Source organism: Ylistrum balloti, unplaced genomic scaffold (assembly GCF_031769215.1).
Source record: "Ylistrum balloti isolate Yb309-2 unplaced genomic scaffold, AGI_CSIRO_Ybal_v1 Utg369772, whole genome shotgun sequence".
In the NCBI taxonomy this organism is placed as follows: Eukaryota; Metazoa; Mollusca; class Bivalvia; order Pectinida; family Pectinidae; genus Ylistrum; species Ylistrum balloti.
The window spans coordinates 1,846,924-1,862,190 of record NW_026781965.1 but is presented as its reverse complement, the minus strand read 5'-3'; the positions used below and the strand labels follow the sequence as shown (position 1 = coordinate 1,862,190).

The following is a 15,267-nucleotide window of genomic DNA, read 5'->3' as shown; positions in this document are numbered from 1 at the left end:
TAAGACCCACCCACTCACGATTATACCCCCATGCGACCTTCAGTTGAGTTTTTACAGCCGAAATATACTCGATCTTTTTCTCCGTTCTTTCCAACTTTATGCACAGAAATCCATACTGAAGAAATTTTCCATCATCTCGGTACATAAACGCAGGTACAACCTACTTTCATTTTGACTAATCTACTCCAAAAAGGGACACGCTTGATGGTTATAACGAGGAAAGTTGCTGCGATGTTTGACAATTATGATAATTTTAGTTCGATTGAAAACAACTGTATAGTTATTAAGGGAAAAGTACAATTTTTGAAGCAGATCTATGCCTTATAGTGAATATGTAGCTGCAATGACAACATTATAATTTTGTTAAAAAATATTAGTATTGATACTTTCCACAGTTTTGGATATAAAAGGAAAAAGCTAGCTGCTTTACAATAAATAGATGTCAATAAGACAAATAGATTTAGGAATTTCCTATAAGTGCTACAACTGCATGATGGCATATTTGTCAAATTCTAATTATCATGTCAATTTCTATTCAGTTGTAACAGGTCTGGTGGTAATTGTATTTTTACAAAACCTCTGCAAGGGATCAAACTTAGACTTTTGGGTTATTCTCATTTTTCTTTCTTAACGAAAACAGCAGTCTTTATTCATCCACACAAAGCCCCTCTCAAAGAAATAATTTGATCTTGTATTTTCGAACGGTAGCAGCAATAGCCTATAATGTTTATGAGTGTTATGCTAAATGTATTTTATTGTCAATATTCCTGTGTCACCAATCCTTAATACTCCAGGTTTTGTATTCACTTTCACTGGTTGTACACTTAGAACATTTTATGGCATCATTGAAGGCACAGGCAAAGTAATTTGATACACTTAGAGCAGCTTTCAAATGACCAATCACAGACTTATATGTTCATTTGAAGATGGTAAAGAAAGACATCCAATTTCAAAGCCAGTAAAACATACAGTTATCCTACCTCAAGATTCATTTGATTAAATCAAAAGATCAACCTAATCTCCACATCTTATCTACAAGGTGTCAGACATAAAACCTTCAATTTATCCTGTGAAACATTCCAGGAGTACAATAAGTGATCGTGAGCATAACCATGTGAGTCACTATGAGGACAGAAACAGACATCATTACTTTTCAGTGTCATTGTTGGAATCAGACTCAGGACCTCTTGCTAACTCGGTGCATGCTTAAACATACTAGAATATTTGAGATAGAAATTGTCTTCAGATCTGCTGTTAGAAAGCAGCAGGTATTTTAAAAGTAATAATACAATATGTAAACTAGTTACATAAATTTGTTGAAATTTTGTAGTTTTCAACAAATGTTGGAATACCTCCTACGATGCAGCAAAGTCAAAGCTGTAAGAGTTGCACATATATTTTTTTTTTTATAAAATTAATCACATTTTTCAACAGAGGCAAAATGTATACATGAACAGGAGCTCTGAAGAGCTTCTAATAGCTGGTATTATTATTCATCTTTTTTTCTTGGTGAATCAGAGTATTAAGAGTTTCAGGATTATTATTTTGTTTCGTTCGGTTGTTTTTAGTTATGGGTTGCGAGAGTTTATGCAGCATCCTAGGAGCTCCATTGGGTTTTGCCTGTTTCCTTTATTTTGTGTGGTCTCAAAGAAGCAGAAAGAACATTGTAGGAAAAACTGTCCTCATCACAGGTGCAAGCTCAGGCCTTGGAGAAGGTTAGTTATTTTCTTGTGAAATTTGATGATTAAAAGCAATATTTGTAGTTGGTGAATTTACAAAAATAATTTTGAATGGGATATGAAAGATTTATTGCATTTCCAAAAAAAACTTGTATGTAATCAATGCATACTTTAATTTTATAATTGAAGTGCTACAAAGTGTCATGTGTGTTATGACAAATAGATAATCTAACAGCCTATTTCATTAAATAACTTTTTTTCCTAATTTTTCAGTTGTTGAAAATACAATATACAAAGGGCAAATTTCCGCTCAGGATTATATTTTGGAAACAGGTTCTCCTATTATCTCAGAACATTTTCTTGTGGTTGGTATCATAATGATATTAAATAAAAGTTTTTATACATCACCAAAGGTTAGAAGGTGATGTGCACAGATGTTTCAATGATTACATTGTTACCTCGATTAGACAAATGACCATTGTGAAGAATATTTGCACTGTGTGACCATTCAATGACTACATTGTCACCTGTACGAGGTGGTGAGAAATAGAGCAACTATTCAACTGTACTATAATCCTATGCATACTAAGGTTGAAAAATAGTGTGACGAGATGGTAAACAGAAGAAAGAAATAAAAAATCACAAGATAGTAGTAATGTATTGTAATCAATTAGACTAAGCTTTGTTTAAGATGTGCGAGAGTCTGTGGCCCCCTTTGTCCCATTTAGCACTAGTCGCTTTCGCTCTGATCTAGTCAAATTTTATGCTTTCTTGGGATTCCGCATCTTTCTGATATTCATTGAGCCTGATCCCAAATCTCCTGTCTGTTTCTCCAATATATGATGCATCAGAGTTCTTACATCTGATTTTGTACAGGCATTCTGCAATATTCTCTTTGGATGTTTTATCCTTAGGATGGACTAGGAAATTTTAGAAAGTTTTGTGTTGTTTCACAGCTGTTGTAATGCCATGACCACTGTAAATCCTTGGAATAGTTTCCAACTGGCCTTTAATGTGTGGGTTGACTACCTGTCCTTTCATTTTGTTCTTTTCCTTGGTATTTCGTCTCTTTACTTTCAATCTTTGCAAAATCAGGGTATCCAATGACAAAGTACCATGAATTTCTTCTTCACAGGTAAATTTGACGCATTAGTGGTATTTACGATATTAATATGCTGTCAAATCCTCCTGTGACCCTTTCATGACTGTATCCAATATGTAATCAACATGTTGCTTCTACAAATTGAGCATGCATTTTGTGGGGGTTTGTGACTATAGTTCTTTCAACAAGTGCTTAATGAATAATTTGGTCACAATCGAAGACACTGGGCTGCCCATTGCTGTGCCAATTTGTTGCTGATAGATATCCCTGGTTGTGTTACAAGAATTTCTGTTCTACATACATACATAAGATGGGAGCAATAAACATATCATGGAAGTCAATTTGACTCTGTTGTGCTATATGTCCCCTCATCCCTGTTTATTACCTGCTTCCTGCAGCAATATGCAGATGGCTTCCTTGACCTGCCTTTGTTTTTTTACTTAGGAATTGTTGCAGTCAGTTGTATGATTTGCTGTTTGATATGATCTGTTAGTGCTGACTTGTTGATTTGGGATTCTTTTCCACTGGTCCAATCTGGTGAATTTCTGGCCTTTAATGGCTTTTTGTGTCCTTCTTGTGTTTACCAGGTCAGACCTAAAAGCCCTTCCAATTTCTCCAACATAGTTCTCGCATCCAATCTTGTGAATGCATTCTGCAACATCCTTTTCAAGTGTTTTGTCCTTAGGATGGAAAAAAATGTGTTGAGCATCTAGTGAGTTTTCATGGCTGTTGCATTGCCATGGCCACAATATATATCCTTAAGGGATCTGATTTCTTTAATAAAGAATATTTGTCTTTTCATTTTATTCTTTTCTGTGATGGTTCTTTTCTTTGTCTTCTCTTTCCTTTCCTCAAGTTGTTTTTCACCACCTGAATAGCCCTATCAGGATATCAGCATGTTTTTATGGTGCTATGGATGCGATTCTGTGTGATTTTTTTTGTCCTGTTGTTCTGTAACAATTGCATCACATCTGTTGAGTCAAGTTTGTACAATGCCCAACGTCAATTGTAAGGATAGGTGAGACTGGAAGTTGAAATGTAATACCTAGAAACAGGACGAGTCACTGAGATAGAAAACTTGTAAGCTACCCACCATCAATTGAAGTATTGGTCTGTCCCTGTCAATAGACTCAGTACATAAGAAGTAGGTGTACCCTAGTTCAGAACGTAGGAGACAACCATTTTACAGTTCGCACAAATGGTCCATTACATTGAATAGTTTTGTAACTGTTCAGGTGAAAAATAAATATAATATTCTGAAGCTAATTTTTTGTTTATTTTATATTATGTATTATATAAATCATAATGCAGTATGAAACAAATGGAAAAAATAATTGATTTTTTTTTGCAATAATGCTGCATGGCTAGCATGTGCCAAAGAATTCCACAAAGCAGGCTGCAGGGTGGTACTGGTGGGCAGAAACCAAACACAACTGAACAGGGTCAAAGTTCAACTGCTGCGACTTAAGAAGGTACTGATATATATAGACATTAAGATCTTGCTGAGTAAAATTTGACGAGACATTTGCAAACAATTTTTAAAAAAAAAGAAAAAAGGAATTTGTAACATATATTCATGAAATATGAGATAAGTTAGGACCAAGCAGTCCATGAGGTATCAATATTCCAGTACATTCAATGCCATACCAATACTTGTGTACCATTTGCTTATTTATTACTTAGGAAACTTGGTGTTGTGTTACTTGTTTATTCCACCTTATGTTGATGTATATGCTTTGATGTATACTTGGTATAAGACATATATGGAAATGTTTACAGCCTGCAGAAAAAATGGAACCCGAGATATTTCTAATGGATCTGGAAAACATTAGCAGTGTGCCAGATCAGGTAGACAGTATGGTCAAACAAGTAGGACCGATTCACATCTTGATCAATAATGCTGGAGTGAGTTCCCGTGGCCAGGTTGAAGACACTACCGTTGATGCTTTTACCAAGGTCATGACTATCAACTTTTTTGGTCAGGTGGCCCTCACTAAAGGTAAGTAAAGTTCAACACATTTAGGATAATACCTGGTACATAGAAATGACACCAGACGATCAATGTCAACAGAAGTAATTCATTGTCACATCATTAGTTCATGTCACTAAGAGATAATAAGAATCAGAGGAGGTCAGTTTTTGTGATGTGAGATACATCAATGTCGACTTGATTGATCAACTTGAGTGTAGTATTGCATGAGATTTTTTGATGTCTCATGGTATTCAGGTAACTCAACGTAGTCGATGTCAATTCAGGATAAAGATGTCACTAAAACATAACCAAGGTATCAAAAGTTAATTTCATCAAAGATTAATCAACTTAGGTACAGATTAGTCAATATCACCAAAGTTAATATCTCCACAATTCAGTCATAGCAATCATTCAGTGATCGAAACCTGTTGGCTCCTGTCGATGATGACATTAAAAATATACAAAATACATTTTTATGTGCCTGACAGATTTAAAGTGAATGTTTTGAGAATACTGGGCAAGATCAATATGATATTAAGTTGTTAATTCTTGAAGTAAGTCATCACATTATGTGGTGGATAAAGGTTAATTCATTATAAAGCTTCTTAGTCCTCAGTAGTGTTTTTTTTATATGTTTTTATATATTATCCTGATATTCTTAAGAGAAATCCTCAGACATCACTGATCTGTGAAGCAAACATAGGCAAGTAAGTTTTATTAAAGATAATCACAATAACATTACTTTCTCTTGGTTCATTCAGCAATTCTGCCTTATATGAGATCAGCTGGAGAGGGTTCTATTGTCGGAATCAGCAGCATTCAGGGTAGAATCGCCATCCCCTACAGATCTTCTTGTAAGTTAGCCTACCATCATCCCCACAGTATATAATCTAGTTTCCTACTGTTTATAATATGGTATATGTATATGTAAGTACATAAAAATGTTGTTAAGATCTTTTTCCATTTCTGTTTACGTCGGAAGACATTGGTTCACATGTACATTGTATTCATATTTCGCTCTTTTGAACTTTTGTTTGATTTTAGCTCCCGAGCATTGAGGATAGGCGAGTTTTTGTCTGATGGTGCATTATGTTTTTCACGTCTGTTTTTCAGTCTGTTCTGATTTCTGTTCAGCTCAGTTTCATGGTTGTTACTTAACTGTGGACAAAGTTATGCTCTGGACACAAAAAGAATGGACAGAGAGACAGACAGACAAAGCATCAACTGTATGTTTCCAACATGATTTTCAGAGAGTATGATAAATATCATCCATTTAATTGATGTGAATTAATTTTTCAAACTAATTTTCCAGATGCAGCTTCAAAGCATGCTTTCCATGCATTCCATGACAGTCTGAAGGCTGAGGTGGCTGATAGTAACATTGATGTGTGTGTGGTGTGCCCAAGCTATATCAAGACCAATCTCTCAAAGAATGCTGTAACTGGGGATGGATCTCCATATGGCCGTAAGATTGCTTTTACCAGTCACATGCATTAGAACAGTCAAAGTTAATGTTCACAGCTAGTACACATTTCCTAAAGAATGTGATGTAAGTCTGATGATATAAAAACATGAAGACAGTCTTATTTCTTCTTGAGTACCAGGTTTGCCTTAAAATGTATAAGCTGTTAGTAACACATGCTAGTTTAGAAAGTTCATCATTGTGAACAACAGTGATTTATACTTCCTGATATATACTTCCTGATTTTGCACACTTGTGGTTTTGTGGAAAATTTGAACATTCATTCATTGTAGATAAAGAAAGAATTACCAGCTCTGTAACATCTATTTCAAAACACTGTCAATTTAATTAATTTCTTCACCTAATTGGCCTTTCTTGTGATGGCATTAATTTTTATCAGCTATATTTAGACAATGTAGAATTAGGTATAATATTAACAACTTTGTTCAAATCATAAAAATTAAAGTCAATATTTCAACTCAATCATTTGAAAAATTTAGTGAATTGTTGCCATTGATGACAATACCATTGGGCTGAATGAAAAAATAACTATAACTCCAGAAAAATGTCAAATGAACTTGGCAAACTGCCTGTGTGATCTTAACTGTAATATGTAATTGATATAGGTAACCAAACTTGTACAATCACATTGAATGATAGTGATACAAAAGTATTACCACACTTTAACATGATTTTTTTTCTTCTTTACAACGATGTTTATATAGATGGTTTATATGTTACAGTTGTGGAAAAAGAAATAGCCAATGGGATGGAGCCAGAGTATGTAGCAAGACAGATATTTCTGTCTGTGATTGAACAACGAGATGAAGTTGTGTTGGGGCCTTTACACCATAGACTTGCCATTGTGCTGAGAACATTATCTCCTTATATATACTTTATCATAATGAAACATCGTGCCAATTCCAGTAGGAAACAATATTTAAAAAATAATTGATGGCACTTTTGATATATATGTACATATACGTATACCTGAGAATTTGTGAAATAAACGTGCAGTGTGACTTGTGTCAATCGACATTATCACATTTAAGAGACAGAGCGTCAAATACTCATAATTAACACCTGATGGAAGTTATTATAGAGAAGTGACTTCACAAGTAAACATACTGACTATGTATACATGTTACTGTATGATATACTACACATGACAATGTACAATAGGTGAATTTCAGTATTTAATTTTAAATCCTGTACAACAATATGTAAAGTAGGGTCTACAATGGACATGTACAATAACAAATAAACCCACTTCATATGTATGATACTGTTTACCATTTTACAGAACAAGAATACCAACATAATGTTTGTAACAATTTAACAGGTGATTTAATCATTACTTGGTAAATGATAATGTACTAGATCAACTATGCCTATTTGTTTCTTTCTTTTTAAAAATAAAATACTGTGTTAATGTAGCAATTATTTTGTGATAAATAAAGGCACAAAAATGATTTTAATTCTTCTCTGAAAATGTGTAACATATTCAGCTTATGAAAGACCAGGTAACATTTTCATTCTATAAACAATTTGTAAATTTTCCATGCACAAAGTCCTGTAGCTGTCAGTGCTACAAAATTGTGTAAAACTTTGCGTCTATTGTCGTCGCGGCGAATCAGCACTATTGGATTACTGGAAGCAATATTATGCAGAGGAAGTTTCTCCAGTCTATGCACATTGTGCTCCACTTGATATTTACAATAAGGGTCAAACTGCCAAGAAACGGCATACACCCCAGCAAAGGTCACACTGACCAGTCCAAGTGGGAAATAAACACAGCTGTGATCAGGATAAAAATACATGCAGGCCATAGAGGACAGACCTGATAAAACTGATGTCTTATGTAAACAGTTTCCAACTGTTATCCAACGTGCTGTCATATCACCAAGTTTACAGGGCTCAATGATGATTGTCTTTGTTTGGGCTGCTGAAGCTCTCTCCAGTTCTAGCTCACAGTCTCTATCATCACCTCCCTCTTCATTCAGCTCCCTTATAATAACAGTGCTTTGTTCACCACGACTACCTTTTCCTCTGTAACAAAGAGAAAGCATTGATTAATGGAAGCAGTGTAATTCTACATCTTTAGATTAATGTCCATATGTACCATGGATATGTATTTCCAGATGCATTGCTCTATTTTATTTCTATAAATAAATTGTATCCCATATTACTGTATTCTCCCAAACTAATGAGTAAAGCAACTGCTATAATATCTATATTTCAGCATCAACTTAGTGCGTAAAAAAAACTTTTCCATAATTATAATCTATTTGTCAGTTCAACTTTCTAAAACAAAATCATTAGATTTCTAGCTATCAAGCTAACCCCTGTTTATAAATGTACATATATATGTATGAATGGTTATACTGTGGCCGTCCATTTTATTGCACTCTGTTGTGCATGTCGATTAGCTAACCTGCTTTTAAAGGCATTTAAGCTTATGCAGTCATTTTATATATCCTTCCAATGATATCTGACCCATAGCATGCTGGGTTAATTCAAGTACTATAAAGTATGTTCATATAAAAAGACATTGACCCACTTTCAATGATCACAGGGATCAAATATGTAAAGCTTCAAACAACTTCTTCTAGATAACCAAAATGACTAGGTTCCAGACACTGAGCCAGTGACATACCGAGATGAGAAGGTTGTTCAAATGGGTTACCTTGACCCACTTGCAATGCCAAAGGTCAAATGTACTGAGAACTCCAAACTTTTAGTTATTTTTCTTATCATTTTCGAAAAAGCACTTTATGGCTTGCCGATATGAACATGTATGCAAATATCAATACAGGTAATCAACCAGTATGTCAGAGTCCAGAGGGTGTTACCTCCGAGATGAGCGGATCTAATGTATCTCTCCAATCCTGATTTCCAAGATCTTTACAACCTAGTACTAGGGCAGTTTTGATAAACTTGTGGGCTCCTGTGATAAATCAGAAACCTAGATAGTTTCTGGATAACTGAATGATAGGTGCATGTAGACAACAGGAAGCCGGCTTACATAAGACATGAAGAAACATTTATGAATGAATGAATGAATGATTGGTGGAGGTCAGTTTATATTTTAATAAGTGCTGATTAGCAAATTAATCATATGACATATACTGAATAGAGTAATAGTGTGTCAGCTGCAGTGACGTATAATATCAAGGATAAGAAACTATGCCCAGTGGAGACTTCAAATTCTCTGTGGTTACTTTTTGTTTGTTCATTGAACTGTGAAGTCATCAAAGCATCTTCACATCAATCATCTAATCTTATCTACTTGCCCCTGTACTGTAGTAATTGTGGACTTTACACTGTCTGTTTTGTTGCCCAGTGAGAAGTGAATCTCATTTTTGTAAAAAAAATATTAATAAAGCAAAGGGATGCGCAAACTAATGTTTCTCCAATACTATTTTTGAAAGATGATTTTCTTTATATTTCAGACTGAAAGCTGTATACAATATTAGGTGGTATTTCATATGTAAATAGCTTAAACATGCATTTTATTTTACAAATATATCCCCGAAATCATGTAAAAAAACACACACACAAACAATTTGAAAATTATTTTGCTTGTTACTATTGTGTTCTGAAAGTAATTTTGGAGAAAATGCTTTATCAATTCAGCAAGGCCAATTATCTAGAATTTCTTCACTATACAGTAGCGTTACAAAGCGACAACTTAAAACAGTTTCTAACCCGATAGATCCCCCTGTTCGACAGCGCCCTCTTACACGTTTCTTTTAGTGTAAATCTCAAACAACGTTGGCATAATTGACATGATTGATGGAAGTCAGCATACGCCTTAAACGTGCATTCCATCTAAAGCCTATAAATAACTATTTCTTCACATCTCTGATACCGAAACTTTAGATAGACAACCGAGACGCTGCTCAGTGTGAAATTTTAAATTTGGCGGCATTTGTCCCTTAAGCATTTTCGGATATTATGGAAGAGGGGATTCTGTACAATGCATATTACGTATAATTTTGCACCTATAACAAAGTAAATCGAGGAGTGGAACTCCTTTAAAAGTCAAACAAAGCTACTAAAATTAATGTTGTAATCTTCTCTTCTGTCACAAACCTGTTGTCTGCCATTTTCGAAAGATGTCTGGGAAGGGGAGTAACTCTTCTTTCCCAAACGAGACATGTGGTTCGAGTGTCAGAAGGAGCACAAATGTTGTTTTAATCTATTGATGTTTTCAATCATTCCAACACACTCAGTCTTAATTCTGTTCTGTACCACAACTACCGTCTAATCAAATGACAGCCGGGAATCGTTTGATATTGTTTGATATCTAAAACAATACACAGTCTTCTTTTTTTCTATTTTTGATAACACATTTTCCTCACCAATATATATGTAATTATACCAAATCATTATCGTGGTCGTCGTCATTCCATGTAGTTACTAACATTTATCCTTGTCCACACGATGGCGAGATATGTTTTGGAAAAGTAAAAAGGTAATTCCAGGAAACTTACAAAAAACTATGAAATTGTTTAACTTTTATGGTAGATTTACTTCTTTTTATTTTGACATTTGACCCATCATTGATCCACATTAATCCGCACTGTAAGTTAGTCAACGTTTACTGGCCGGTAACTTAATCTAGATGTAAGCGATCATTAAGTGTATATTTAATCGATCACCAGTCATATGTATGTAACGGACCAGCGAGTTTCACAATATTTCCCTACCGGTATAAGCAACCCTACAGCTAGTTAACACAACAGTAACTATTTAACCACTTTAACCATCCGTCACAATTTCCTAATAGTTAACTGTAACTGCGATAAAGGAATTTTCTGAGTATTTTCAAAGCTTAGAGTAATAGTGCGCGCACACAAATTCCGTTCAGAAAGTATTGACAAAAACCACGCACGTGACATACTACACCGTAGCTCGGATGCTCGAGTATCATATTATATTCATTAATTGTAATTAGCTTTGTCCATAGGGCTTCGGATCCTATTGACAAATCGCCCCGCTTCTTCAATCCAACTTAATTAATTAGTGATTGTACGGAGGTAATGTATAAGTTACCACGACTAATCATCTAAGGCATGGTAAAATCGCTATTTACAACAGTAATGGAAGGTACACTGGAGACGAACCTGCTCTGAATACTATTCCTAAAAACTACAAAGTAACAATGGTTTTTGTGTCCCGGCGTATGTTGAGGAATTCTATAGCATATTTACATGTACTTAAATGTTATATAACTTTTGTCATATGGCGATACAAAGAACTGTCGAAATTGACATTCTTTATCAATTGTAATAGTCTGGACGTATTAATTGTCATCATGCCATTTCAATGAATTAAAGTTATTACATAATTTAGGTTGAACTATTTTGTAATGATCATCATGTACAATGTACAGTTTACATGATAAACATTGATGTAAATGTAAACTAATCTTTGTAATTATTATATATTTATCTCATCAGTGAGGAATAAAAAGAGATGATGATGATGATGATGATGATGTGTCGGTGTGACGCGGATGCCCAGACCCACACATGTAAAAGTATGGAGCTTTATGAGTTGTTGACTTTTTGGGAGTTGTACTTTTTCAGACTTTGCAGTTGTAATTCTAAATTTCTGTTCAATAAGTCAAAGTCAGACAGAATAATATGAAAATATGAAGGAGAACAGCATGTTATCACGCAGAAAAAAAAGTTGACAGAAAACGAATAAAAACTCTAGTCAGGTCACAGGTGATGTTATGAATTACAGTATACAAGTATACAAACTTGCTGAGTTTTCAAGGATATATAACAATTTATGGTGTTGATTTCTTTTCATTTCAATTTCCATTCTACATTTAAGTTACTCATAATTTCAAGAATTTAATTAATCTTTGCGCGTGTACAACTTAATTAATTGAGTTAAATCGATCTCGACGTGTGCACATGTAATCCATATTGTGAGTGGAAATGACATTATCCTGTGCTTGTTCGTTACGTTTGGATAGGAATAATGACATTTTAGTATGAATTATACTGTATAGATCACTGAAGTCAAGGACACGGACTCTGATTGACAAATAAATGGAAAGAAAGTACAACCAATTAAAACGGAGATTATAAAATAAATACTTACCTGATAGATAAACATACGGAAAACGCGTCTTTAACTTAATTACTTGTTAAAAGTAAATGCAGCATGACAAAATAACTTGTTTTGATATTTGATTTCGGAAAAAAAAGTAAATTAATCAATTCGTATGAAATGATGCAGCACGGAAGTCAACAAAGACCGACATGAAGTGAGAGCAAGTAATAAAATGTAACACAGTCAGACTAGGGTTGGACTGTAGTAATGTAACACACAGTCAGACTAGGGGTGGACTGTAGTAATGTAACACACAGTCAGACTAGGGGTGGACCGTAGTAATGTAACAAAGTCAGACTAGGGGTGGACCGTAGTAATGTAACACAGTCAGACTAGGGGTGGACTGTAGTAATGTAACACACAGTCAGACTAGGGGTGGACCGTCGTAATGTAACACAGTCAGACTAGGGGTGGACTGTAGTAATGTAACACAGTCAGACTAGGGGTGAACCGTAGTAATGTAACAAACAGTCAGACTAGGGGTGGACCGTCGTAATGTAACACAGTCAGACTAGGGATGGACCGTAGTAATGTAACACAGAGTCAGACTAGGGGTGGACTGTAGTAATGTAACACAGTGAGAATAGGGGTGGACTGTAGTAATGTAACACAGTCAGACTAGGGTTGGACTGTAGTAATGTAACACAGTCAGACTAGGGGTGGACCGTAGTAATGTAACACACAGTCAGACTAGGGGTGGACTGTAGTAATGTAACACAGTCAGACTAGGGGTGGACTGTAGTAATGTAATACACAGTCAGACTAGGGGTGGACTGTAGTAATGTAACACAGTGAGACTAGGGGTGGACTGTAGTAATGTAACACACAGTCAGACTAGGGGTGGACTGTAGTAATGTAACACACAGTCATACTAGGGGTGGACCGTAGTAATGTAACACAGTCAGACTAGGGGTGGGCTGTAGTAATGTAACACACAGTCAGACTAGGGGTGGACTGCAGTAATGTAACACAGTCAGACTAGGGATGGACCGTAGTAATGTAACACACAGTCAGACTAGGGGTGGACTGTAGTAATGTAACACAGTCAGACTAGGGTTGGACTGTAGTAATGTAACACAGTCAGACTAGGGGTGGACCGTAGTAATGTAACACAGTGAGACTAGGGGTGGACTGTAGTAATGTAACACACAGTCAGACTAGGGGTGGACTGTAGTAATGTAACACACAGTCAGACTAGGGGTGGACTATAGTAATGTAACACACAGTCAGACTAGGGGTGGACTGTAGTAATGTAACACACAGTCAGACTAGGGGTGGACTGTAGTAATGTAACACAGTCAGACTAGGGGTGGACTGTAGTAATGTAACACACAGTCAGACTAGGGGTGGACTGTAGTAATGTAACACAGTCAGACTAGGGGTGGACTGTAGTAATGTAACACACAGTCAGACTAGGGGTGGACTGTAGTAATGTAACACACAGTCAGACTAGGGGTGGACTGTAGTAATGTAACACACAGTCAGACTAGGGGTGGACTGTAGTAATGTAACACAGTCAGACTAGGAGTGGACTGTAGTAATGTAACACACAGTCAGATTAGGGGTGGACTGTAGTAATGTAACACAGTCAGACTAGGGGTGGACTGTAGTAATGTAACACACAGTCAGACTAGGGGTGGACTGTAGTAATGTAACACACAGTCAGACTAGGGGTGGACTGTAGTAATGTAACACAGTCAGACTAGGGGTGGACTGTAGTAATGTAACACAGTCAGACTAGGGGTGGACTGTAGTAATGTAACACAGTCAGACTAGGGGTGGACTGTAGTATGGTAGCTTAATGAAACATACATATATACAAGGGGTGGACTTTAGATATATATCACCACAAAAGCTTTGTAATATAACACACGAGCAGCAAGTAACGAAACACATACGGCTGAATCATTATAATGTACTTATTAACACACAGTAGGGTTAGGTGGGGGTGGGTGGACCAGGGCTTGTCACAACAATTATACTATCCGTAATATAATAACAGTCTGATGAATGGGAAACGTTTGTTAGTACATAGGTATCATGAGTGGGCGAACACGTGTATTACCTAGCAGCAGTGCAGCCCGCTAACGAGCAATAATAGTAGTAGTGAGTTACGGTGTTATACCTCATTGTTTAAGCGCGTCCATCGCAGAGTGCAAGTTTCAAGTGAAATCATCCAGCGTATCGTTCTACTCATTATGACTGTTTCTATCTAATAACGACTGGAATATAAAATCTATCAGTTTCCTCGATATTAAACATCAACCTGTTTTGACATGTAGAACGATCCACACGGCCAATATATTTCTGACAAGGTCCGCGATCGATTCAGGTTCAAGACTGATGCTACACGAAGATTACTACTGATACTAGAGGGTTTCTTACATACTAGCGCAAGCATCGAAAATTGACTTGAGGAAACTAATATTTGCAGAGAACAAGGTGTTTTGAAAGAAAAGCAAATTACGACACATTACTCCTCCACGCGTCCCATATGTTGTTTCTAGGTTAATAGAAAATTGTATGAAACACAGCCATTCCCGACTATCACTGTGCTAATAATTAATGACTGTGAAAATAGAAGCATATCGATCGTGTGTGTCGGGCGTGTAGTGTATCGTATCGGTACCGATGACTCGGTGACAGACATAGCCAGACCAGCAAACATGCAGTACAGCCTCTGTGATGTGCGCGTGCTTTTCATCTCGAAACAATGACTTAGATTAAGCCTTTGTAACGACAAAGCCGACCTGCGTAGGAAGCAGATGTGGCCCAGTCACATACCAAAGCTTACCCATGATCAACTTATGTGATTGATAAGATGTGGATAGTTAAGTCTGTTCCTAAGGATAGAAGGAAGTCGTGTTTACCAGTCGTGCTACATCACCTATTGGAATATTGTGTATGTGTGTTACTGTCA

The 15,267-nt window shown here is 36.0% G+C and overlaps 2 protein-coding genes across 3 annotated transcripts; one reads left to right on the top strand and one right to left on the bottom strand.

Annotated features, from left to right (window-relative positions):
- The first annotated feature begins 1 nt into the window (after position 1).
- Positions 2-7,651, top strand: LOC132543877 (dehydrogenase/reductase SDR family protein 7-like). Of its 2 annotated transcripts, none has more exons than XM_060207409.1 (7): positions 2-139; positions 1,569-1,715; positions 4,150-4,253; positions 4,561-4,780; positions 5,515-5,607; positions 6,066-6,218; positions 6,959-7,651. In XM_060207409.1, exons 1-7 carry the CDS (start codon positions 31-33, stop codon positions 7,168-7,170), a joined length of 1,038 nt encoding a protein of 345 aa, XP_060063392.1. In that variant the 5' UTR covers positions 2-30; the 3' UTR covers positions 7,171-7,651. The 2 variants fall into 2 exon arrangements, with proteins under 2 accessions (XP_060063392.1, XP_060063393.1); XM_060207410.1 differs by having other exon boundaries at positions 50-153.
- On the bottom strand, positions 7,399-10,324 carry LOC132543976 (transmembrane protein 11, mitochondrial-like). The gene is made up of 2 exons (XM_060207533.1): positions 10,311-10,324; positions 7,399-8,264 (listed from the first exon to the last, which is right to left on the bottom strand). The coding sequence occupies exons 1-2, from the start codon at positions 10,322-10,324 to the stop codon at positions 7,748-7,750; spliced, it is 531 nt and encodes a 176-aa protein (XP_060063516.1). The 3' UTR covers positions 7,399-7,747.
- Between the last annotated feature and the right edge of the window lie 4,943 nt (positions 10,325-15,267).

What these genes read in the sequence shown, in the direction of transcription:
- LOC132543877 (XM_060207409.1), top strand. Translation starts at nt 31, where the DNA reads ATGCGACCTTCAGTTGAGTTTTTACAGCCGAAATATACTCGATCTTTT. An exon ending in CATCCCCTACAGATCTTCTT is followed by an intron (nt 5,608 to 6,065) that starts GTAAGTTAGCCT and finishes CTAATTTTCCAG; the next exon opens with ATGCAGCTTCAAAGCATGCT. An exon ending in GGATGGATCTCCATATGGCC is followed by an intron (nt 6,219 to 6,958) that starts GTAAGATTGCTT and finishes TATATGTTACAG; the next exon opens with TTGTGGAAAAAGAAATAGCC.